Raw genomic sequence first — 27,120 nt, forward strand, 5'->3', positions numbered from 1 at the left:
TGCATCTACTGTCTGGCTGTCTGTTAAACCTGAAATGAACAAAATGTCGCAGAAGTTAGCCCTTTTTCCACATACGACTATTTTGGGTTCAAAAAATGGTTCAAATGGCTCTGAGCACTACGGGACTTAACTGCTCTGGTCATCAGTCACCTAGAACTTCGAACTACTTAAACCTAACTAACCTAAGGACATCACACACAACCATGCCCGAGGCAGGATTCGAACCTGCGACCGTAGCAGTCCCGCGGTGCCGGTCTGCGCGCCTAGAACCACTTTTTTTCCCTTTATTAAACCAACCATATATGTACATAAGCACAAAAACTAATACTGAAGTGCTGGAACTGATTCAACACGAAATGTATCCTACAATAGACTGAAGAATACATTTCAATATAGTGCCATTTGTAAGCTTAGAAAATAGAACATTATAGTAAACTGAAAATAGCCTCTTTAGTGCAGTCAGAGACGTAGAACCGAAACGCAAACATCTATATAATTGATTGTCTTAACTGGAATGACAGTTCTGTCATTTGATTCATAACCGTCCAAAGCTCAAAGTCATTTGGAGCACACAAACGGATAACAAGAGATGCACAGGAACATAAATTAATGAAAACGTCATAATGAAGTTTATAACACCAATGAGAAGTCGGGAGTAGTCCTAGGATGTGGTATAAACCCTTATTCGTTGTGTATTTTGTTCGCTACATAGTCTTGCATGTGATTTGTGTGCTTACCGGCATCGAGAATTACCCTACGCCTTGTTTTTCAAAAATTATGTCTAACATGTTAGCAAACATCTTCCTGACCCACTAGACCACCGCGGCCGGCGACTATTTTCGGTTGAGAAGTGCAGGGGATTATGTTACAAGTTCCATTAGATTGGTAACTTTAGCAGACAGCACAATTGCGTTTTAAAAAATATAGCCGTGAATGTGCTCGGACTCGCGACATCTTATCTACCGTGCGCGATACTTACCATTACGCTGCTAGCCGACTCATAGGTGTATCAGGTCCAGAAGTAAAGGACAACACCTCCAAAACTGCTGCATTCCACAGCGCTGTGGGCTAATGCATATGGCCAGTTCAAAACTTATGAGAGACAAACGGTTATACATTTTCTTTTCCGGTGGTCTCGCGGTTCTAGGCGCGCAGTCCGGAACCGTGAGATGGCTGCGGTCGCAGGTTCGAATCCTGCCACGGGCATGGATGTGTGTGATGTCCTTAGGTTAGTTAGGTTTAAGTAGTTCTAAGTTCTAGGGGACTAATGACCACAGCAGTTGAGTCCCATAGTGCTCAGAGCCATTTGAACCATTTTCTTTTGCACTGCACGACGTTTTAAACAAACAGATAGCGCAATAGAGTAGCTCCAATGGAAAGGAACACTTCCTATTTAAATTTCTGCATCCGGCATGTTGGCAGTTCTGTGTTGGTGGCAGTTACGTGATTTTATTTTTGTGATTATAAATAAAGTTGAATGTATAAACTGGGTAGCCGAGGCAGCTTCTTCATTGTGATTCGGTCTAGCAAATAAATTGATTTACTGAACATGCTGCAAATTGATACAGGGAGCCTGTGTGTCAGAATTCTCAGCCAGTGTGGCACAACAGCGTTACGATACAAAAATGAGCCACAGAGGAGAGGATTTGGTGGTCTGTTGGGCTGATGAGAGGTTCATATATCTATTGTCTGGGTTCGATTCCGACTTTCGTCAGTGATTTTAGATAGGGAGAGACACATTTCATTCTCTTCTAGCTATACCAAGTGAAGAAGATATAATGGCTTTGTGGTCTGAAATTTACATTAGAAATGATATTCCCTCTCTACCAAGTAGACGTTAGGTTGAGCCACAATCAAGTCTGAAGTGGTGACATGTAGAAACACTATCACCAGTAACCTTTCTTATACTAGTTATTTATTTCTAGTGACGAAACAAACACTATGTAGGCTCACAGAACACTTATTCCATCTTCTCTCTGAGCTTCTGTATGTCGATAAAATTGGTTCTGAACTGGGAATGCAACCCAGACCACCCTTAACGCGGAATTTGTTCCCTTCGTGACCATACAGCTCGGCTACAATTTGTTGTTTGTTCAAAATTGCAGATTCCTCAACATCTCCACATATTGAGCGTGAATGGATTCGAAACCTGGATCGACACTAAAGATTTCATCTAGCATGAGAACACCTATCTGCTGGTGGATAATAATTTCGATTATTAATGTATTTTCATTCGTTGTCGACACTAACGAAATCTAAGGTTTTTGACTCCCAGTGAGACACTGAACTATTTGCGAGAACACTGTAAGTTAAAGATGTTATTCCAAGCTGCTGTTGGAGAAAAAATCGGTAGCTGACGTCTCTTTGCGTGTACTCAACAACGATATGTGTGGGGCTCTATTCCCAGTCAGCACTGAACTCTTCGTCATATTATTTCTAGTTCAAACATGCTCACATGTCGCTTCTGGTGCAACAAACCCATATTTAACGTTCGTTTTCTCTAGAATAAAACAGCGATAGGTGCCGGGTTGGACGCCTGGGAAGGAAAAAATTAATGTTTCGTCTTGTCTTTCAGTTAAAACATCTAGCTACTGCCGAGAAAATGCGAAATGTCACAGTAGATTGTGCTTCGATAGCTACCCGATTAGGTTCTGGGTTCGAATCCCTGTCCAACAGAAAGCTTTACCTCACGGCATTTCAAATAAGTTACTTGTTAAGAAGCAATATTTAACATCTCTCGTAGTTCGTTAACAGGGACAATAGGTGCTGGGTAGGAATTCAGGTCTGTTAAAAATGTATGCGTTATGTAATTTAAAGTATATATTTGTTAACTGATAGTGTCTAAAATCCAGGCATATCACTCTCTGTATGACTAATCAGGTATGACTGTTAGTTTCCGTCAGTCAAGAAATCTTTGCTTAGTCTGCATGACCTCGGTTTGAATCCATATGCAGAACGAGATGGTTCGTCGTGTCATTTGAAGTTCATACATATTCTCTACTAGGTGCTCGTGAATAACTTAAAATTTTAATGTCATTTTGTGTTAAATAATAATTACGGTATGTTACCATGAAGAGGATGTCATGAATTCGACGAACTTACTACGTGCATTACCTATCTTACGTAATAATGAGAGGGATGACATTTCAGGTATGTCATTTATTGTAATAAATGTTAGCTTACAAGCCTTAAGGACAGTCTCATCTGTGATAAGGTGATCCCTGATATTTGTAGTATCGTAGTATTACTTTGCATCTTGAGTTATTGCGATACAGAGCAGTGTTTTCTAGTGGTGTCTTGTTGGAACCATTTTCAATAGTCAAACGACTGTACCAAGGAGCGATTAGAGGACCTGCTAGACAGCTGCGTTATGTGGGTTGCATGCGAATCAGGCGAAATGCAATTCAGGTCGTTCGGATACTTTTGAGCACGACTGTACTTGTCGCTGTCCCATGACTTTTGTCGCCTCAGTGTAACACAGCAGGCACCACGCTACTGCACTGGGTGACGGTCGCTGTGTCACGTGTTGCCACCAGCTGGGCAGTGATGGAGACATCGGCCACGGCTCGGCCCTCGCCGCCTTAGCTGCAGAGTGCGTGGGACGTCGCCGACAGAGTAGTGGCGTTACGCCAGCGCTCGGTCACGCCGCACTGCGTCAGCATTGTGGATGTCATCCATACACACGCAGGAGGCCACTGGATGCCTTAACCACTCTGCCGCCGCTTGTATTGAATCTCGGAAGAAACCCGTAATAAAGCAATCTGCAAAGCACGAAACGATCTCTCTGACTGTGGCCTTCTTCACTCGAACCTCTACAGTTTCAACAGTTGCATACCAATACACTGGCCAACACGAATAGGAAGAGTCAGTGACTGATCCCACTACCATTAAACTTTCTCTAAGATAAACCACATGACTTAAGCATTTCATTATTTTTGGTCGACTAGAAGTTAAAAATGTTGATTATTATTACTGGGTAAGGGTTATTGGGACTTGTTTTTATAAAATAATTCCTTTGAAAAATGTTAAAATAAATAAACGATTTTACGTTTATTTATATTAATTTCACAATTATAAGGGTTACTCAGATTCACACTCAGAACACCTTACATACGAAGTACTTCTTCGTTCTTGATATGTGCAGGGCAGATACACCTCTTCCAAGAAGTGGAAGCCTTGATGTACTTACGTTATTTGCTTATGCTGCAAAAGTAACAGCGTCCTTTCTTTGGCAGATTATCCACAGCTGCATGTGCCACTTTCCTTGGCGGCTCTGTAATGGTGTTTCCTCTGCATATAGCACTTTGATGTTGATTACACTCATACCCAAAAGCTGATAACGCTGTAGTTTAGTTTGAGCGTAGGCCTACAGCATTGTTTGATATCGTCTTTTCATGGTGAGATCGCAAAGTTCCAGAACAAGATTTTTCAGGTACCGCTTTCTTCCAAAACTCTTTGTCAGGTGATTCTTTGCCCTACGTTGTCTGTATCTTCAGGTTCAACATACGAATTATATTCTACAATGCCGATCAAGTTGAAAAATATCACCATTGCCCATCGACCAGTTGCTCGACGACGGCTGTGCGTTGTTATACACTTATCGAATGTATCCACTCCAGTCTTTGTACAGTTGTAGAACAGGATAATGTCTGGCTTCTGTTCCATCACATTCATGTCGTGATGTTGACAATAATGTAACAACCTTTCCTTTCTTAGGCACGTAACTGACTAAAGTGGCGTCATCACAAAAGGCAAACTGGACTGTTCCCGGTGTAACTCTTTTTAGAGAAACAGGACGGAGTTCTGTAGCAGCATAAACTCTCCTTGTTCTGTCTATAGACTGCACAGTTGAAAACAATGCCAATTGCTGACACAATGTCTTCCCTTTAAAATGGTTTCGAATTTTTCACGAAAATATCTTCAGATGATTCCCTGAGATTGCCTAGCTTTCGGTTCGGATACATCGACATGTTATCCAAGATGTTACCATCAAGATTCATGAGAGAAGGTTTACCTGGTATGTCAGGTTTTATCCCCAGCTTAGTCCCTTATTGGGTCCTCATTACGTTAACAGCACACCACATCCTCTGGTTACCGTAAGGATCTCTCTTCCATATCATACCTGATGGGCCGCCATGTCTTTTTCAAGGTGATCAATTTGTGCTTCGGCTTCCTTGTTGCTTGAATATCTATAAAAATCTGAGTGCAGAACCGAACACTAGAACACAAGACACTCATCTACCGAGACTGACATCCTTACATACTCCAAAATATCTACAAAAAGTAATAAAAATCAATACGTACCCTGTTCATTTTCATCCAACTCGCTGCTGTCAGAAACTTCTTGATATGGAAATTCCACGACCACACCTCCAGTTTCTAACAACCCTACCACAACAAAGATCAAATTTTAATAATGATTGTGGTATTTCTCACGCTGCTAAATACTGCATTTTCGGGCAACAACAAAGTTATTATGTGGCAGGTGTCATTAGAGCACAGTTAATAAAGTCATTTCATGTAATAATGAATAAACTAGGCACTCATCTTTTCGTCTTTCTCACGCTGGTCTCGTTGTAAAATCATGGCTCAATCGTCAAAAATCTAGGTGGTGATGATTCCAAGCTCGGATGCAAAGAAGCCTAGGTTTTATTATGCGATATTCAAAAGTTTTATAGATGTGTTTCACAAACCAATCTTGAAGATTATACTTTTGCAGGACAATGGTGATGTAAAAAAGTAATCAGCACTCCAAATTTAAGTTACACTTCTCTTTTATTGCTTTTGTTGCAATGGCACGTAACACACAAAACATCACTTCACGATACAAAGCATACTTGAAAACATCTTCCCCACTGTTAAAGTTCACATTTTATAAGCTGACGACAATATGCGTCTTTCCAACATGACCTCCAAGACTTGACTCTCTAAAGGTCCGACTCTCTAGCAACTAACTGCTTACGCGCCCAAAAATCAAGAGTTACAAGTACATCAAAGATCATAGTGACAAAAGGAAGAATACACATACGAATAATATCATTGCAATATAAACACATCGATGTATCAAAGAACCTCTACATTAATGAAATCAAATCTGAAGGTAGTCTCAGAAATATGTTAACCACTTTACAAAAACACAGTAGTATTGTTGGTATCGAGAGGTTCAGGTGAGCTGCCGTAATGGTTACGTAATTCAAGTACCATTACAAGTTTCACTGATTGGCCTTTCGCATAGTTCCCCAACTAAATTCACTGTATTAATTCTCAAGCAACTTCCTTCTTTCCTCATCTGTCAGTTTCACCTTTTCTTACATTCTGTCAGTATGCTTAAACTCGCGACACTGTTTACCGTTTGACTGCAGTGGAGATTGTTGAGCTGCTACACCTCCAGTTACAACAATCGCTATAACACAACAATGAATGTAAACCGAAAGCTCTCCTTATTATCAACTGTAGCAATAATCCGCTCCGTTGTTGAGCAGCTGTTGGCGCTATCCCAGCCGTGCTTCCGCCTTGTGCCGGCAGGTGAACGCGGTGGCGGCGGCGCTGGCGTGGTCGGTGCAGCCGCTGATCTCGGGCGCCGACCGCCGTCTGCCGCTGCCCGCGTGGCTGCCTTTCGACGCGACGGCGTCGCCCTACTACGAGGCGGTGTACGTCGGCCAGGCGTTGAGCCTGCTGCTCGTGCCGCAGATCTCGCTCTGCCTCAACATCTGCTACTTCGCGCTCATGCTGCACCTCGCCGCCGAGCTCGCCATCCTGCGCGACAACGTAGCCGTCGTGGGCTGGCGGCGGCCCTCCAAGGAGGCGGCCTTTCAGGCCGAACGACAAGCCGTCGACCGCGAATTCGCCGCCGCGCCGGAGAACCGCCTGTTGGAGGACAACGTCCGCCACCACCAGCTCATCATACGGTGAGGTCGAGTCGCATCTCTGGGCCGCCGCGAGACTCTCTTAGGGCTGCTTTCGACATAGGGTCCCCTGTTCAGACTGTGCTTCTACTGTGCTCCTGCCGTGTCGCGTCGCTTGCATTCCCATATAACATACTATGTGCGACCTGCATTCAGTCACCAATCGCGCAAATAGACTTATTAGGTTTTATTGAGAAGAAGAAAATTTGGAATTTGTGGCAAGTTCCTATGAGACCAAACTGCTGAGATCTTCGGTCGCTGCCGGCCGCGGTGGCCGAGCGGTTCTAGACGCTTCAGTCCGTAACTGCGCTTCTGCCATGATTGCAGGTACGAATCCTGCCTTGGGCATGGATGTGTGTGATGTCCTTAGGTTAGTTAGGTCTAAGTAGTTCTAAGTTCTAGGGGACTGATGACCTTCGATGTTAAAGCCCGTCTCACAGGGAGCAAGATTCCCTGTAAGTTTCCTTTCTGGCTCGCGCGACGGCTACCTTGCGGGCTCCGTCGTCTGCTAGCGGGCTGCCTTGCTGGGAACCTTGTAAGATTTCCAGGATAGGTCCGGTGCTATTTTTCTTGTAAGGTTCCCTGCGTGCTACCTGCGTTGGCCAATCATGAGACTTTTCGTGACGTCAGACGCGGAAAGCTTGGGCGGCAAGCCTTTGTTGATAGTCGCTTTTCTGCTGTTGTGAAGTGCGGGAAGGAAGTTCTTATAATTATTAAATAATGGCACTGTAGTGGTCCAAGGAAGCGATTGAAGCATTGATATGTACGTATAAGGAAGAACATTGTCTGTACGTCGTGAAAAGCGCAAACTATTATAATAAACAATTGCGTGCAGAATCACTCGAAAGAGTTGCAAGTGCCGCGTGTCTTGTTCGACCATATACATCCCTACGTATAAAATTTGCAAAGGATGTACGATCTATCCTATAAATAAAGTCGTATATTATAGTCATTATTGGTATATTTATAAAGTCAAACAGTACTGAAATGGTGATACTTTTCAAACAAAAGTAGGTGTTATGCGAACTAACCTCACCTTTTTATGAAGCATGGAGGGCACACCTTTTCCAGCGTTTCTCGTCTTAATCCAATTTTTCGTCCATTCTTTTTCTTCTTCTCTCATTAGCATGCATTTCTGCATCATTTAGCACCAAAACAGCTAATAACACCAGTTTGTTCTGAACATCTGTAACTGAAGCAGTCATCTTCGTTCAATACAACATGCAGGCGATCACAACACAACTAGCTGCCGATATTGCACCGTGGGAGAGCTTCGGCATGGAAGATAGCCGGCTCCTTTCTCTGCAAGCCGGCAGACATGCACGCCATCTCGCAAACTTGCGGCGAACCTTGCTTCATGTGAGATGGGCTTAAGTCCCATAGTACCCAGAGCCATTTGAATCATTTCTTCGGTCCCTAGGCCTACACACTACTTAATCTAACTTAAACTGACTTACGTTATAGACAACACACACTGTGGCCGAGGGAGGACTCGAAATTCCGATGGGGCAAGCCGCGCGAACCGTGGCAAGGCTCCCAAGACCGCGCGGCTATCCCGCGCGGCAAGAAGAAGGAAAGAGTGAGAAAGAAATAAACGTCGTTAGTGCGTTCCCCATTCTTCAGAACTAAAAAATAAAATGGGAGAATTCCACACGAAATTTAATAGGCTCGCAGATGATCCTTCTATATTTGTTAAGTATCACACCAAACAGCCAAAGAAACTGATGCAGCTACCTAAAATCTTGTAGGGCCCCCGTCAGCACGCGGAAGTGTCGCAACAAGAAGTGGCATGAACTCGACTAATGTCTGAAGTAGTGCTCGAGGGATCTGACACAATGAATAGTGTGCAGGGCTGTCCATAAATCCGTAGCACTACGGGGAGGGGGGGGGGGGGCGAGGGGATGGAGATTTTTTCTGAACAGCACGTTGCAAGGCATCCCAGATATGCTCAGTAATGTTCATGTCTGGGGTTTGGTGGCCGGAGAAAGTGTATAAGCTCAGAAGAGTGTTCCTGGATCCACTCAGTAGCAATTTTGGACGTGGGGGTGTCGCGTTGTGCAGACCGAATTGCCCAAGCCCATAGGAATGCACAATGGACATCAATGACCAGACAGGATGTTTCCGTAAGTGTCACCTGTTAGAGTAGTGTCTACACGTATCAGAGGTCCCACATCATTCCAACTGCATACGCCCAAAAGTCCCCTGCTGTGACTACAAAGGCTTTCCCGGCGTAATAATTGATAATATTCTTCTCGGGTGTGCAACCGGATCATAACGTCTTCATGACACAATATTTCCGCGGTACATCTGGCTTCCATTTTTCAGGTGAGAGTGCTGGTGCACGATCTCGCCGGAACTGAAGTGGCGGCCCCTATATAGGCCACAGAAGACCCACAACGCGTGCGCGAGAAGGTGCCGTAGCTGCCCTCTAGCGCAAGTAAACATACCGCGCCGCCAGTGGTGGAAACAGGCGAAATCGAGATCTCGCTATAAAAATTTTTAAAAAAAATTAAAATATTCCGACGATCGAAACACAGACCGTTGTTTTTTAATGTCTGATAACACCGGGTCCCAAGTCTTACTTAAAATATAACCCTTTTCTCTATCAATAAGATTATCAGATAAACGAACCCCTATGGATTCTTTTAAAACACAGTCCCAATAGCGAGATGCAGGGGCAACCATTTGTGTCTCGTCATATAGCATTCTGTGTCCCTCGGTGAGGCAGTGCTCCGCCACTGCAGACTTCTCAGGTTGAAGCAGCCGTGTGTGCCGCTGGTGCTCAACACATCGGTCCTGAATGGTCCGGATTGTCTGACCAATATAAACCTTCCCACAGTGGCAAGGGATCTTGTACACACCGGGATTCCTCAAACCCAAGTCATCCTTAACAGAGCCAAGAAGCGCTCTAATCTTGGCTGGCGGACGAAAAATACGATATGGTATCTTTTCAGAATTCTTCCTATCTTCGAGGAAATGCTCCCAGCAAAAAGCAGAAAAGCCACCGATTTCCAGGTATCTTCTGGTGGTTCAGGCGAAGGTCCAAACTGGAAAGCACGACGGATCTGTTTATCTATATAGCCATTCTGCTTGAACACAACCTTAAGATGGTCCAATTCTTGTGATAAGCTTTCTCCATCTGAAATGGCTCTTCTCACCAACGTCCGCAGGACCCCCGTACGCTGGAACGATGGATGACAGCTAGAAGCATGCAGGTAACGGTCCGTGTGCGTAGGCTTTCGATAAACACTGTGTCCCAGTGTCCCGTAATCCTTTCTGCACACCAGAACATCCAGAAACGGAAGCTTTCGATCACATCTCCATGGTAAACTTGATGCTAGGATGCAGGGAATTAAAATGACCTAGGAGGCGGTCAAGAACTTCTCTCCCATGAGGCCACACCATATAAGTATCGTCAACGTACCTCCAGAAACAGGTTGGTTTTAAGGACTCCGTCTTCAGCGCCCTGTCCTCAAAATCTTCCATAATAAGATTGGCGACTACTGGGGATAATGGGCCCCCCATAGCCACTCCGTCAGTCTGGTCAAAATATTTGTCATTGAATAAAAAGTACGTCTACGTCAGTTCATGGCGACAAAGCCTGGTTGTTTCCTCATCCAGTTTCTCTCCAATTAAATGCAAGGATTCTTCCAGAGGAACCCGGGTAAAAAGCGACATGACATCAAAGCTCACAAGCAAATCCAAGGGACTAAGAGACAAGGACTTCAATCTCTGAATAAACAGCATAGAATTGGGAATGTGATGTTCGCATTTACCGACGTGAGGGCCAAGAGCAGATGCTAAATACTTGGCTAGATTGTAGGTAGGAGCACCCAAATTCGATTGGACGAAGCGAGACCCCTTTCTTATGAATCTTGGGTAGACCGTATAATCTCGGTAGCACGGCAGCACCAGGACGAAGTCTTTCGAGAACGTCGTCAGGTAAAGAAGTATTCTTCAGCAGAGAAAGCGTCTTCCGTTTTATCGGTTCAGTTGGATCGTCCTGCAATGTTCTGTATGCTGAGTCCTCAAGTAAGAGATCCATCGTTCCAAGATAGTCATCACGTGACAGAAGAACCGTTGCATTGCCTTTGTACGCTGGTAGATCAGATCTTCGTCTTCTCTAATGGACCGGACGGTTGCCCTTTCGCGAAAGGAGAGGTTACTCCGTGGAGGCGGCGCTCGCCGCAATGTATGTGAGACCTCTTGCCTAATCTCTTCAGCTTGGTCCTCCGAAAAGTTGGACACTGCTTGGTCGACTGCGCAGATGAATTCGGTCATAGGCACATTCCTCGTTGTAGGGGCAAAATTCAGACCTTTATCCAACACTGACAACCTGGCGTCGTCCAGTTCTTCACTCGTGAGGTTAATCACTGCCGTCATCAGAGATCATGGGTCGAGAACAAAGCCGTTGAAACTTCGAAGACTGTTTCCTAACGGCGCTCCTATGCGTCCAATCTGATAGTGCCCAAGAAGAACTATCCATCCATTCCCAGGATGCATCCGACAGCAGCGACGATAACTCCAAGTGCAAGAAAAGTAAATCCTCGGATATGAGATCCAGTTGTCTTCGAGTGTAGCGAATGCGCCCCTTCACTAAGACGAAACTGGCACGCTTCTTGATGTTGTTGGCTGTTTTCGTATCAATAAAATGCACAAATCTAGCAAACTTAGGTATTACTCTTCCATCGCGACATCTCAGCAAAAAAGGCGTGGGCACTCAGCAACTTGCCTTTCTTCTTACGAAGTTTATCAAACTTCTTCACAAGTTCCACCATCTCCTCCCCGTAGAGGCTTCTGATGTGACTACGAAGGCTTCCCCGGCGTAATAATTGATAAGATTAGAGCGCTTCTTGGCTCTGTTAAGGATGACTTGGGTTTGAGGAAGCCCGGTGTGTACAAGATCCCTTGCCACTGTGGGAAGGTTTATATTGGTCAGACAATCCGGACCATTCAGGACCGTTATGCTGAGCAGAAAATTTCATAACAGCGGGAACTTACAATGAAGAAGTTGTGTTTACTTCCAGACATAGAATGGTAGTCACTAACATTTCTGGCCCCTGGGAAAGCTTTTACAACAAGAATCGCAGCAAATACATTACTTATAGTAAATAACATGAACCTTGCTGTTGATGGGAAGGCTCGCATGTCTCAGCTATACAGATAGACTTAGGTGCAACCACGATTCAGGGGTATCTGCTGAGAGGCTGCACAATCGTATGGCTGGCCAGAGTGACCGAGCGGTTCTAGGCGCTACAGTCTGGAACCGTGCGACCGCTACGGTCGCAGGTTCGAATCCAGGGATGTGTATGATGTCCTTAGGTTAGTTAGTTTTAAGTAGTTCTAAGTTCTAGGGGACTGATGACCTCAGAAGTTAAGTGCCATAGTGCTCAGAGCCATTTGAACAAGCGTATGGTTCCTCAAGATGGGCAGTAGCCTTTTCAGTAATTTCACGGGCGACAGTCTGGATGATTGACTGATCTGGCCTTGTAACGTCCATCGAAACGGCCTTGCTGTGCTGGCATTTCGAACGGCTGAAAGCAAGGGAGGACTACAGCTGTAAATTTTCCCTAGGGCAGCTTTACTGTATGATTAAATGGTGATGGCGTCCTCTTTGGTAGAATATCCCGGAGGTAAAATAGTCCCCCATTTGGACCCCCGGTCGGTGACTGCTCAGGAAAATGTTATCTTCAGGAGAAACAAAACTGGCGTTCTATGAACTGGAGTGTGGAGTTCCATTAATCGAGCAGATAGGTTAGAAAATTTAAAAAGGGAAATGGATAGGCTACAGTTAGATATCGTGGAAATTAGTGAAGTTCGGCAGGTAGAACACGACTTCTGGTCAAGAGAATCCATGATTACAAATACAAAATTTAACAGGGTAATGGAGGATTAGGTTTAATAATGAATAGGAAATAGGAATGCGGCTAAGCTACTATAAACAGTATAGTGAACGCATTATTGTAGTCAAGACAAACACCAGTCCCCCAGCCACCACAGAGTACAAATTTAAATGCCACATAACTCCACAGATGATGAAGTGATTGAAGAAATATGTGATGAGGTAAAAGAAATCATTCAGAAAGTTAAGAGATACGAAAATTTAGTAGTGATGAGTGACTGGAATTCTATACTCGGAAAAGGAAGAGAAGGAGAAATTATAGGTGAATACTGACTGGGGAAGGGGGGGGGGAGGAATAAAAGACTAAGCCGTCTGTTAAAATTTTGCACAGGACGCAGTTTAATTATAGCTAAAACGTGGTTTAAGAATGATGTATAAAGGTTGTACACATGGAAGAGACCTGGAGATGGTTCAAATGGCTCTAAGCCCTATGGGACTTAGCACCTGAGGTCATCAGTCACCTATACTTATAACTACTTAAACCTCTCTAACCTAAAGACGTTACAAACATCCACGCAGGCAGGCAGGCAGGATTCGAATCTGCGACCGTAGCAGCAACGCAGTTCTGGACTGAAACGCATAGAGCCGCTCGGTCACAGCGTCTGGCAGACCTGGAGGCACTGGAAGGTTTCAGGTCGATTATGTTGTGGTAAGATGAAGATTTAGGAACTGAATTTAAAATTGTAAAACATTTCCAGGAGAAGATGTAGATTCTGACCAAAATTTATTGATTATGAACTGGCAGGGTATTAAGGAGATTGCATCTGGATAAGTTGAAAGAACCAGAGGTTGTAGAGGGTTTCAGAGCGAGCTTTAGCAACGATTGACAAGAACAGGGGAAAGCAATACAGCAGAAGACGACTGGGTGGCTCTGAGAGAGGAGGAGGAGAAAAGTGTTTAACGTTCCGTTGACAACGAGGTCATCAGAGACGGGGCACAAGCTCGGATCATGGCGGGATGAGGAAGGAAATCAGCCGTGCCCTTTCCAAGGAACTACTCCAGCATTTGTCTGAAACGATTTAGGAAAATCACGGAAAACCTAAATCAAGATGGCCAGACGCGGGTCTGAACCGTCGTCCTTCCGATTGCGAGTCCACTGTGCTAACCACTTGGCACCTTGCTCGGCCTTTGAGAGATGAAATAGTGAGGGCAGCAAAGCATCAAACAGGTAAAAAGACAAGGCCAAATAGAAATCCTTGGATAACACAGGGGATATTAAATTTATTTGACGAAAGGAGAAAACAAAAAATACGGTATGTGAAGCAGGCGAAAAGGAGTACAAACGTCTAAAATATTTGATCGACAGAAAGTGCAAATTGGCTGAGCAGGAATGGCTAGAGGACAAATGTAACAATTTAGAAACATATATCACTAGAGGAAAGATGGATGCCGTCTACAGGAACATTAAAGAGGCCTTTGAAGAAAAGAGAAGCAGTTAGATGAACATCAAGAGCACCAATGGAAAACCAATCCTAAGCAAAGAAAACCTGAAAGGTGGAAGGAATATATAGATGGTCTACACAAGAATTGCAGGCAATACTACAGAAACAGAGAGGAGGTAGATGAAGACGAGATGGGAGACATTATACTGGGAGAGGAATTTGAGAGAACACTGAAAGACATAAGTTGAAATAAGGCCTGGGGAGTGCACGACAGTGTCAGAACTGTGATACCTTTGGGAGAACCAGAAATCACAAAACTCATTCATCTGGTGTGCAAGATGTATGAGACTGGCGAAATACCATCAGACTTCAAGAAGAATATAATAATTCCAAGGAAAGCAGGCGCTGATAGGTGTGAATATTACCGAAGTTTAATAAATGTTATAGTAATACCATTTCTTTACAGAAGGATGGAAAAACTGGTATAAGCTGACCGCAGGGAAGATAAGTTTGGATCCCGGAGAAATGTAGGAACACGAAGGTAATATTGACCCTATGACTTATCTTAGAAGACAGGATAATTAAATGCAAACCTGCGTTTGTAGCGTTTGTAGACGAAGAGTAAGCTTATGACAATGTTGGCTGGAATGTTTTCTTTGTGGTGCTTAAGGTAGCAGGAGTAAAATATAGGGATCTAAATGCTACACTACTGGCCATTAAAATTGCTGCACCAAGAAGAAATGCAGATGATAAACGAGTATTCATTGGACAAATATATTATGCTAGAACTGACATGTGATTACATTTTCACGCAATTTGGGTGCATAAATCTTGAGAAAACAGTACCCAGAACCACCACGTCTGGCGGTAATAACGGCCTTGATATGCCTGGGCATTGAGTCAAACACAGCTTGGATGGCTGGATGGCGTGTACAGGCACAGCTGTCCATGCAGCTTCAACACTATACCACAGTTCATCAAGAGTGGCGACTGGCGTACTGTGACGAGCCAGTTGCTCGGCCACCATTCAGCAGACGTTTTGAATTGGTGAGAGATCTGGAGAATGTGTTGGCCAGGACAGGAGTCGAAGATTTTCTGTATCCAGAAAGGGCCGTACATGGCCTGCAACATGTGGTCGTGCATTATCCTGCTGAAATGTAGGGATTTTGCAGGGATCGAATGAAGGGCAGAGCCACGGGTAGTAACACATCTGAAATGTAACGACCACTGTTCAAAGTGCCGTCAGGTTCACCGAGATGTCGCCAAACACGGATGCGACCATTATGATGCTGTAAACAGAACCTGACGTTTTCCCATTCGTGCACACAGGTTCGTCGTTGAGTACACCATCGCAGGCGCTCCTGTCTGTGATGCAGCGTCACGGGTAACTGCAGCCATGGTCTCCGAGCTGATAGTCCATGCTGCTGCAAACGCCGTCGAACTTTTCGTGCAGATGGTTGTTATCTTGTAAACGTCTCCATCTGTTGACTCAGGGGCCGAGACGTGGCTGCACGATCCGTTACAGCCATACAGATAAGAAGCCTGTCATCTAGGCTGCTAGTGATACGAGGCCATTGGGATCCAGCACGGCGTTCCGTATTACCCTCCTGAACCCACCGATTCCATATTCTGCTAACAGTCATTGGATTTCGACCAACGCGAGCAGCAATGTCGCGATACGATAAACCGCAGTCGCGATAGGCTACAATCCTACCTTTATCAAAGTCGGAAACGTGATGGTACGCATTTCTTCTCCTTACACGAGGCATCACAACAAGTTTTCACCAGGCAATGCCGGTCACCTGTTGTTTGTTTATGAAGAAATCGATTGGAAACTTTCCTCATGTCAACACGTTAGAGGTATCGCCACCGGCGCCAACCTTGTGTGAATGCTCTGAAAAGCTAATCATTTACATATCACAGCATCTTCTTCCTGTCGGTTTAATTTCGCATCTGTAGCACGTCATCTTCGTGGTGTAGCAACAGAAGAAGTTGGAAGCGTAGCTGAATGGAATGGATAGTGAGTTTAAAGGAGGATATAAGATGAACATCAACAAAAGCAACTCAATGGTAAGGAAATTTAGTCGAACTAAGTCAAGTTATACTGATGGCATTACATTAGGAAATGAGACGCTTAAAGCAGTAGACGAGTTTTCCTAATTGGGCATCAAAATAACTTATGATGAGCGATGTAGAGAAGATATAAAATGTAGGCTCTCAATGGAAGAAAAAGCGTTCGAGAATAAGACAAATGTGTTAACATCGAATATACACTCATGCTCATAATTTAGGATAATTATAGCATGTGGTGGCACACCACGTGGCACTACACAAAATTGGCGCTAATAGCATAGGCACATAGGGAACACACACGTCACAGATCTGTAAGTCCACGGTATTGGTGATAACTTGAGAAAACCGTCCCGAAACACATGTGCTTCAAAAGCCACTGTTTCGTGCGCATGTACCCCGACATCAATATGGGATACTATCCCCATGCACACATACACAGCACGCACAACAGGTTAGCATACTCTGTATCAGGTGGTCGAGCACCTGCTGGAGTATAGTCTGTTACAGTTCCTCTCTCAAAGACATGCAGGGGTGTACATGCACCAATACCACCAAAGGATGACCTTCATACAGGTCCCTTTCATTAAGGGGTTGGTATCTAGTTCCTGGTTCAGACTATACCTGGACTCGTCCGTTAACATAACCTGGGACCTCTGTTCCAATGACCATGTTCTGTGTTCTCGACACCAGGCTTTACGGGCTCTCCTGTGACCAGGGTCAGTGGAACGCACCTTTCTGGTCTCCGGGTGTATAAACACCATGTCTGTTCAGTCGTCTGTAGACTGTGTGTCTGGAGACAACTGTTCCAGTGGCTGCGGTAAGGTCCCAAAAAGGCTACCTGCAGTACTCCATGGTCGTTTGCGGGCACTGATGGTGAGATGTCGGTCTTTTTGTGTTGTTGTACACTATGGACGTCCCGTACTGTAGCACCTGAACACGTTTCCTGTCTTCTGGAATAGTTGCCATAATCTTGAGAACACATTTTGTGACACACGGAGGGCCCGTGCTACGACCTGCTGCGTTTGACCAGCCTCCAGTCACCCTAGTATTCTACCCCTCATAACGTCATCAATAGGTATTATTTGAGTCATTTGCAACACACAGTCATCATTAGCACGTCTGAAAACGTGTGCAGACTTACTCGCTACACCATAGTCTGACATGCACCAACTGCGTATGTGGAATGCCGCCAGCGCCACCGTGTGACGACCGCAAGTCAAATGCACCGCATGGTCATACCCCGAGGTGATTTGAACCCGCAAACCGCCCACCAGAGCGTATCAGCAGTATCCTTAATTTATGAGCATGAGTGTAGATTTAAATGCCAGGAGGTCTTTTCTGAAAGTATTTGTCTGGAGAGTAGCCATGTATGGAAATGGCACGTGAAAGATAAACAGTATAAAGAGGAGAGTAGAGGGTTTTGAAATGTGGGGCTTCTGAAAAATAGTGAAGATTAGATGGGTACATCAGTAGCTAATGAGGAGGTACTCACCAGAATTCTGGAAGAAAGTAATTTGTGGCAAAACCTGACTAGAAAAAGGGATAGATTCATAGGACACATCTTGAGACATCAAGGGATCACCGGTTTAGTACTGGAGGTAAAACTGTAGAGGGAGAACAAGAGATGAAAACAGAAAGCACATTCAGAAGCGTGTAGGTTGTAGTAGTTACTCAGAGACGAAGAGACTTGCACAGGATAGAGTAGCATAGAGAGCTGCATCAAATAAGCCTTCGGACTGAAGGCCAAAACAACAGAGAATGAATGTTACCGGCTTTTGAGATAGCACTTCTACTAAATGACTAAGAAAGACCCAGAATCTTCTAGAAAACAGAATGTGACAAAAAGTATTTGGAAGAAGGTACGCGCGAACCTGCTATCCGTCCCTTACACACCTTAGAACCTGCAAAGCAATGAACTGTGCTACGGCTTCGACGTTGCAACTGAGCAGCCATATATGGCGTGTGACGAGGGCCTGCGCCGTGTATGATATAAACTGTCTACAGTCCGCCCCCCCCCCCCAGTAGCTGAGTGGTCAGCGCAACAGTATGTCAATCCTAAGGGCCCGGGTTCAATTTCCGGCTGAGTCGGAGATTTTCACCGCTCAGAGACTGGGTGTTGTGTTGTCCTAATCATCATCATTTCATCCCCATCGGAGCGCAAGTCGCCGACGTGGCGTCAAATCGAAAGACTTGCCCCCGGGGAACGGTCTTCCTGACTGTCTACAGACCGTATCCACAAATGTCAATATTAGATACGAAAGTTGCTCCAGAACGGCGCGCTTTTGATAGATTATCATTGTGCCGTAGCGTTAAAATGGTATACTTTCGCAAGACACAAGTTGTTAATGTTAAAAACGTCAACTATAGGAAGCCTTTACCTATCGATATGTAGTTTCCCGTCAGTTTGTTAGAAAAAAATCGTAGCTAAACTAGGCGTTTTCAAAAGGCCCTCAATTTCCTGACGCTTTGCAAAAAGCTTAAACCCATACCATAGTCTCTGTTAGAAAGAAAGCCAGCAAATACTCGTACATTCTTTAATGCTATATAGTTTTATGGCTCCCACGTCCTGCTTATAAAGTAAAACGATGTTTCATGTCATTGACAAAGTCCCTCTCCACGAGGCAAAAATCTGACACGCCAGATTCTTTATTTCTTGATCCCCAGTGCAGTGGAACGTGGAATTCCACGCTTTGACGTCCCGTGGGAGGACGGCTTTTGTGTTGCTTCTTTCGCGTCTCACACGTTAGTAGTTTCTCACCTCCAGAAGAGATGACCGTGACAACGCCGGACTTCTTGTCTTACTGCACGTATTCATAACCGAATCTTGCTGTATGAATATACTGGGACAACACGGGAAGGTAACAGACACAAACATTTAGTACAATTTTAACATAATTTGAACGTATTCTTCAGTACGAGTGAAAGCCGAAGCAGCCTTTTCGCTTTGGGAGCCATTAAACCACAGTAACTGATTAAGTGTTGGGAGGTCCCTATCCCATTCTGAGGCATGTAGTAGTCAGGACTACTAGACGAGTGGCCTGCCAAGCGAGTGCAATTATTATTCGTACGTCAGAAATATTTTCATGATTTATCATGCCCACTGCAACTATGCTTGAAATATGAGCCCTAGTGCCTATCAGTCCTTACTTCTTAATCAACGGAATGGATAACGCATCTGACTAACAGCTAGTGCATATTTCTGATGGACTCACTCCACCCTGGCAAGACCACATTTTCTTTCTGTGGTATATATTTTAATCACAGCTTGGACATCCCAGCAAGGAAATGGAGGGTATAGGAAAATACCTCAACACATCGGCTACCCACAACTCAATAATAAAGACCACTATTTGTTTCATATATCTTCTCTTGTATTACAACAAATTCTTTCACGCTAATGTTGCAAAATTTCTTGCATTACACTTAAACACAATGGTTAAACAAGGTATTCTCCGCCCAATGGGCATGACATGACATAAGCATTTTACTATTCTCTGGTCTCGTAATGTTTCTGTTTCTTGCTACTGTGCACTTTCTGGATTGGTAAGGAATCTTTCGCTACTTCATTTTTTCCCACACTCTCTTAACGTCATTCATTAGCAACATAACAAATTTACTGACTTTCTTGCTGTACTAGGAAAAATCATGCTTGACTCACCGTATTTGAAACTAATTCGCTACTGTCTTAGCAAATCACACAGATTAAATGCATAAAATAAATCACACTGGCAGTATGAAACACATCTCAAAAACAAAGTGTTTGGTTTTCTACTCCTGTTTTCCCCCCATCAAACAACAGTCATCCCAGATTCACACGTCACTGACCCACATTATAATTTTCCTACCACAAACTCTGGAGGACTTACGCACATCTCCCTGTGTAATGCAACCCATATGATGTTGCTGACTACATGGCTGACTCACCTTAATTCACTCTCAGAGTATCTGAATAGCAAGCTGGCGTCACACGAATGTATCTCAGAATGGAAATTTTGGTATCTCATTTATATCGCACACGGATCCTCAACTGAATGCTAGGACAACCATTTCTAATTATATTTTTAATTGTCTCATAGTCAGGTTGAGACTCGCACAATAGTCACCACGTGGAAGTGCTTGTCTCTAAGTTCTGCACACGGAAATCTTAATTATTTTCAACTTAGATTTACACATGCAAGTAGTTCATCTTAATACTACCACACGCTAGCATTTCGTCTTATAATTACAACATGTGGTTTCTTTGTCACTTCTGAGGAATCCTATGTTCACCATGAATTTTTTTACCTTCCTATCTTTTTTCGAACAATTTACATAAGCCTCACCAAAAGTTTCTGAAAAGAGAAATTATTAGTTTATCTACTAAATAGAACACTTACATACCATTTTCATTTAAATTTGTTTTTCTAGAGCACACATAAAGCATGTCTTCTCACCTTAGGAACCAGCGACAGAGTGCTGAAACATGGCCGTTCATCCAGTCATCCCGCGCTTCCGCACAAGTGGAGGAGGACCTCGCCACCGTATTGGTCAGCCACATCCCAGGCCCTCTAGTGCTCTGATATACTTCCTCTCTTTGGTTCGGCCAAAGGTGACCAGAGAACCGGCTTAAAGATGATTATAGAATCTAACTTTACTATCGGTAGTCAGCAGACGACCAGCCTAACATACAATTCACAATCGTTAACGAACTGGGTTCAGGGACCTATTTTAAGGAAGTGCACATCTGAATAATTAAACATACAAATTGCCCTTCTTTCCTACATTGGTATCCGTATTAAATAAAATGATGTCATTACAAAAAAAAACTGTTCTTACAAGAACAACTAAATATGATGTTGTACATCTTTTCTATGTTGGGCTGTACTGTGCCCTTTCATTGCATAAAAAGTGCAGTCATAAACGGGAAATTATTAGAACAGAAGAACTGATATACAGGTAGAAAATTTCGCTTTCTCCAGCCCACAGTGCGTTAGTAATGGAACGATAAGACGGCAGAAGACCAAGCTTGTATAACAACTGAAGAAAATCGTTCGAATTTTAAATGCACCTGGAGGAAAACTACATACAGAGAGAATCTTAACTAGTTTTGAGACTTCTATGGATTGTTGCAAGTGGTGACATGGGCAGTATCTTAACTCGGTAAACGGTTCAAAATATCGAAACGAGGTTTTCACCAAATGACACAACACCGAGGGGCTCATATTTTTGTTGTACGTTTAACCCTCTCAACACTTGTATCACCCTAGCTATTTAAGTAATTGAACAGTAGGCCTGTTTTAATGACAATTGAAAACTCTTGAAGATTGGTTCAAATGGCTCTGAGCACTATGGTGGTGGTGTTGGTGGTTGTTAGTGTTTAACGTCCCGTCGACAACGAGGTCATTAGAGACGGAGCGCAAGCTCGGGTTAGGGAAGGATTGGGAAGGAAATCGGCCGTGCCCTTTCAAAGGAACCATCCCGGCATTTGCCTGAAACGATCTAGGGAAATCATGGAAAACCTAAATCAGGATGGCTGGAGACGGGATTGAACCGTCGTCCTCCCAAATGCGAGTCCAGTGTGCTAACCACTGCGCCACCTCGCCCGGTTGAGCACTATGGGACTCAACTGCTGTGGTCATCAGTCCCCTAGAACTTAGAACTACTTAAACCTAACTAACCTAAGGACATCACACACACCCATGCCCGAGGCAGGATTCGAACTTGTGACCGTAGCAGCAGCGCGGCTCCGGACTGGAGCGCCTAGAACCGCACGGCCACCGCGGCCGGCAAACTCTTGAAGAGACGAATGCAGTGATATGATGGTTCTTAAAACTGGTGTTGAAACGTTTCGTTTAAGCATCCGAAGTATGTGCTAAAATTAAAAGGCGAGGCACCTGAAATAGACTACTGCGATGTAAAGGCGATGTAAAGGCGATGTAAATGCCTTTACATCGCAATAGCCGATTACAGGCGCTTCGCCTTTTTACATAGCAATAATCGATTTCAGGTAACTCGCCTTTTAATTTTAGCACATATCTCTTGCTTTTATTTCATGCCAGGCTCCGTCGTTGCAATAAGCATTTAGACTTTTTACTTTTTTCCACGAAACCTGTCCACTAAAACTCGAGTATGTTCACATATTTGATATAGTTTGCCTAAACCCCTTCGGGTACACTACAAATTAGAGTATGGTTATCACATCCTAGCTGATCTGCTATCTTTGTACTATAAAGTAGGGCCAAGAAGAAATAAATACATTAGTTCTCAGTAGCGTAGGCCTATCTTCTGGCTTCATATAACGGCTGAGTCGGGCATTAGAGCCCCATTCGGTGGTGTTTTCACCGCAATAGCTGCCTTCATTTTTAGCAAATTTCCCGGATATCGGTACTTATGGGAAAAGTTTCAACATCAACATTAAGTGTTATGTCACGGTGATCGTCTCTGTTGTGAACAGACGAAACTACTTTCGTCGAGGCATAGCTGTGAGTTCTTTGATTGCTCTGGGCAGCGGCTCAGCAAACTAGAAAACACGAAGTATTAGTCCAGTTTATAAATGAATAAAAGATTTACTTAACTTTGTCACGGTTCTTTGACACTGGAGTGTTTGACAATGTACAACTTTAAGTGACTATTAAAGCAACACTTGATGCACTAATTAACAATGCGTTTATTTTGAAGTATAACATGCAACATTTACGGAAGTTCATTTCCACAGAAACTTGAACGTGTCGTTAGTCCTCCTCTATGCTGTTGGCTGCTTCAGATGGCATCACCATCTGGGCAGAGCACTTGCATGCACGACACGATATTGAGACGGAGGCGTGGTCTTCTGAAGTGCCTCACATTGGCTGCTGTGGAATGTCTGTGGTACCGATTCGCGTTGCCTACTTTGGTGTGGCACCACGATGTTTAGACAATACCACAGTGTTTTTCGAAAGCTTTCCGAGTACATTATTCATTTAAAAAAAGTATACGTGGTTAAATATCTCGGTTTATACACAAATCAAGAGGATTATCAAAGCAAGAAAATCGTGTGCTATTCTGCACACTTCCTTGAGAAAAAACGTCTTTTCGATATCATGAACGGTTCACGAAATAAAAAGGTGTGGTACCTCTTACGCGACTCACATTGTTTACATTTCAGTTAGCTATGATTTGATAGTGGATGTTATAGCTCAGTCAGTACGGTAGCCATCCATTACCATCTAATAATGACAGTAACATCTTACCCCTCCCTATGTAAACTTTCATTCGCACATTGTATTTAGAATAAGTAAGCACTTCAGGAAAGTTCTTTTCACCACATAAGAACTTCGCTTACTTTTCAGGGCAGTGAGCGAGCTGGAGCAGATAATGAGCACCTCAGTCTACATTCACCTGTTCGTCAACATGATTAACGTCTGCTCTCACATCTTCGTCATTTCTGTGGTAGGTACTGCACGAGAAATTTAGATACAACATATCTGCTTACAAATGTAAAAATTTGATTATGGCCAAAATTTTAAATATTTTGAAGTATCGGATGGTCATCATTAAAGTGCAGGTACTCGTGGGGGTCCAGTGTGGTTTGTAATTATAGTATGGTGGCGAATCTTGGTACATATACGCTGGAAAAAATTCGTTCCAATTTGGACCGCTAGGTGCAAATCTGGCGCTGTCCACAGTTTTTATGACATCCGCGCTGTTATTTGAGAAGCCATAACGTGAGTGGGGTTGGGGTTGTTTCAAGGAGAAGACCAGACAGCGAGGTCATCGGTCTCATTGGATTAGGGAAGGATGAGGAAGGAAGTTGGCCGTGCCCTTTGAAAGGAACCATCCCGGCATTTGCCTAGAGCGATTTAGGGAAATAAAACCTAAATCAGGATAGCCGGACGCGGGATTGAACCGTCGTCCTCCCGAATGCGAGTCCAGTGGGCTAGCGACTGCGCCACCTCGCTCGGTCATAACGTGAGTGATGAGTATGGCTATCAAGAAGAGAGAGAGAGTGCACTGTTGGTGAAACTGTTTTATGTGAACGGCAGCAATTACAATGCTGCATTGAGAGAGTATCGGCGACTCTAAAGTCTGGGGAGTGGCCCGATGTCATCAAATATTTTAAGGAATCTAAAACACGATTGAGTTTAGTGTGCCACCAGGAAGAAAAAGGCGTCCTATTGCGGTGCAGGTTGCTGTTGCTGTGACTGACAAGCAGCACGTGCCCAAGGTAGCGCTAGTGCTCGTGCAGTCTCACAACAATTGTCCATCCCATGGTCAACATCACGCAGAGTTTTGCAGTGGTACCCATATAGGATCCAGAGGGTGCAGCAACTGAAACCTCATAGTTCGCAGCAACATTCTGAATTTGTTCTTCAGTTTCTGATACGGATCTAACTTGATGACATGTGATCCGGCAATATTCTGTGGAGTCACGAGGGGCATTTTACACTGCATGGTGCGGTGAATACACAGAACAGCCGAATTTGGAGTACTGCTAAACCGCATGTTGTGCAGGAACAGCCATTGTACTCGCTGTACCACTGTGCGGCATGGATTCACGAGCACCTTTATTCTCGATCCGTTCTTCATTGAAGAGGACTGACAGCTCTACCGTGACGTCTGCACGTTATCGACATCTCCTTTTACAGCATGTAGTTCCTGCTGTGGAAGAGCGCAACTACTTGGAAACCTCTGTTTTCAAGAAAATGGGGCAATATACCTGTATCCCGCGCAGTGAAAGATCTACCTAATGCAACTTTCCACGAATATGTCACCTCCAGAGGTTTTCCACATGCATGGCCTTGAAATCTACCTCTCCCTTCTTTGTTGTTGTGCCTGTCCACTATGGGAAAGTCTTTTCAGAAGACCCGAGAGGAGTAAGATTTACAATAAACAGTTTACTTATCTTTTCTCACACAGTTAACTTCAGTTCTTCATATCTAGGAGGTCTGATTCTTGAAGCTTAAAGTCTCACGTTTTAGGTTCTCATGGTTCAATTGTTACAAATAATTTTGAAGAATGTCGTTGCAGAATTTTTGTTTTTATGATAGTTTGTTGTCTCACTTTTTACTGTATCACACTGCCTTTTGATTTTTCACATTAACAAAATACATTAATACGACGGATCATGCTTACTACTACCTCACTCTGCGGTAATACCAATATTCGAAAAGTTTTACACCTTTTTTTGACAAATGCATTTCTATTAGATTAGATTATTAATTCATAAATGAATCCAGAAATAAACATAATAAATAGTACTAGATTGCATAATTAATAATAGAAATTTTAAGTGTAACAAATATTTTGTGTTCAAATGTTTATAAAAAAAATAATTTTAACTTTACATTTAGAGCTAGTACATATCGATTGTAACAACGAAAACAAAATAATTCCTTTTCATAAATTTTAGCTTGAAATATAACATATTGGGTATAAAATTATATGAAAATAGCTGAGATAACATCGACCTGCCCACAAATGGAAACGCCGCGCGGGATTAGCTGAGCGCTCTAATTCGCTGCAGTCATGGACTGTGCGGCTGGTCCCGCCGGAGGTTCGAGTCCTCCCTCGGGCATGGGTGTGTGTGTTTGTCCTTAGGATACTTCAGGTTAACTAGTGTGTAAGCTTAGGGACTGATGACCTTGACAGTTAAGTCCCATAAGATTTCTCCCACATTTGAACAATTCGAAAAATATTACTGGTATCGACTACTGTTGTTGAGGAAAAGTAATGATAGAGGAGGATCTCCGTTTACTGCCTGCAGAATCATGTGATCTAAATCCACGTGAGGTTTGGATCTGGGGATATTTAAAGGAACATGTTTACCAGGGACACATTCGATCTCTACCTAATCTGTACGCCAATGTACAGGAACACGTTGCCCAGATTCCATCAGAACTGCTGTGACCAACTTTTGCTCACGTCGTTTTACGTATGAAGTATCTCTGCGGTGCGCATATTGAGCAAATTGTGTAAGTGGATTTTGATAATAAAATCAACATTAAACCTTTATAATTGGTTTGACTTATTCTGCCCACATCCTGTTCCTAATCCACTACATATGGAAACCTGTCTAAATGTCTTTCTTGCATTCACATCGCCAGATTTGCACCTGGTGGTCAAAATTGGAATTAATTTGTTTTCCAGCGTAAATGGGTTCCGTATTTACACTTCAGAATATCTCCCAAGTTTCGCTGCCGTACGATAATTGCAGCGCACACAGGATGTCTGTGAACAAGGCCTATAACCACCAGGTATTTCATCTGTAAAGAACTAACTTTCCTCGTTTTCCATATGCTGATACTAGTAGCGACTGCAACAAGGAACTAAAACCGTACTGACTGCTCTTTTTTTATTGCGAAATCAGTATTACAGGCCGCAGTGCGCGCATCTTAAAGGTCTCGCCCTCATGCACACTTCAGTTACTAAACACAAAACGCTGAGGTTCTGCGGTGTTGCACGGCCGTGACCGATCCTACGCAACACTCATAGCTCTGTTTCGGTAGCTCTGGCCATTACTGTTAAAGGAGAGGGATAAGGTAATAAATGATCCACATCACTTAGCAAACTATGTAAACTAGCATTTTTCAAGTATTGAAGAAGTTACAGAAAAAATTCCCCAAAACAAATATAACACCTGTAAATAATGTTGCACTAAATACAATGACGTTACTTCCAACCACAGAGAATGAAGTCAATAAAACTGTTCAAAAACTAAAAAATAAAAAGTCAGTAGGCTTAGATGAAGTACCAATTTGTGTACTGAAACGATGCAGAGTGATTATACAAGGCCACTTGACAAATATAATAACTGAATCCTTCACATCAGGGACATTTCCAGAGCAGTTAAAACCTATGCTTAAGAAAAGTAATGCAGAAGACATAGAAAATTACCAGCCCA

At 43.6% G+C, this 27,120-nt stretch overlaps 1 protein-coding gene across 1 annotated transcript in view; it reads left to right on the forward strand.

The window, feature by feature from the left end:
* Nucleotides 1-27,120, forward strand: part of LOC126273238 (putative odorant receptor 71a) — a 95,148-nt gene that overhangs the window by 22,255 nt on the left and 45,773 nt on the right. The window contains exons 2-3 of the mRNA XM_049976782.1: nt 6,526-6,908; nt 23,570-23,669. Of these exons, the coding sequence (XP_049832739.1) occupies nt 6,526-6,908; nt 23,570-23,669 (483 nt within the window). The remainder of the gene's footprint in view (nt 1-6,525; nt 6,909-23,569; nt 23,670-27,120) is intronic.

The sequence above is a fragment of the Schistocerca gregaria genome, chromosome 5 (genome assembly GCF_023897955.1).
Source record: "Schistocerca gregaria isolate iqSchGreg1 chromosome 5, iqSchGreg1.2, whole genome shotgun sequence".
NCBI classification, from domain to species: Eukaryota; Metazoa; Arthropoda; class Insecta; order Orthoptera; family Acrididae; genus Schistocerca; species Schistocerca gregaria.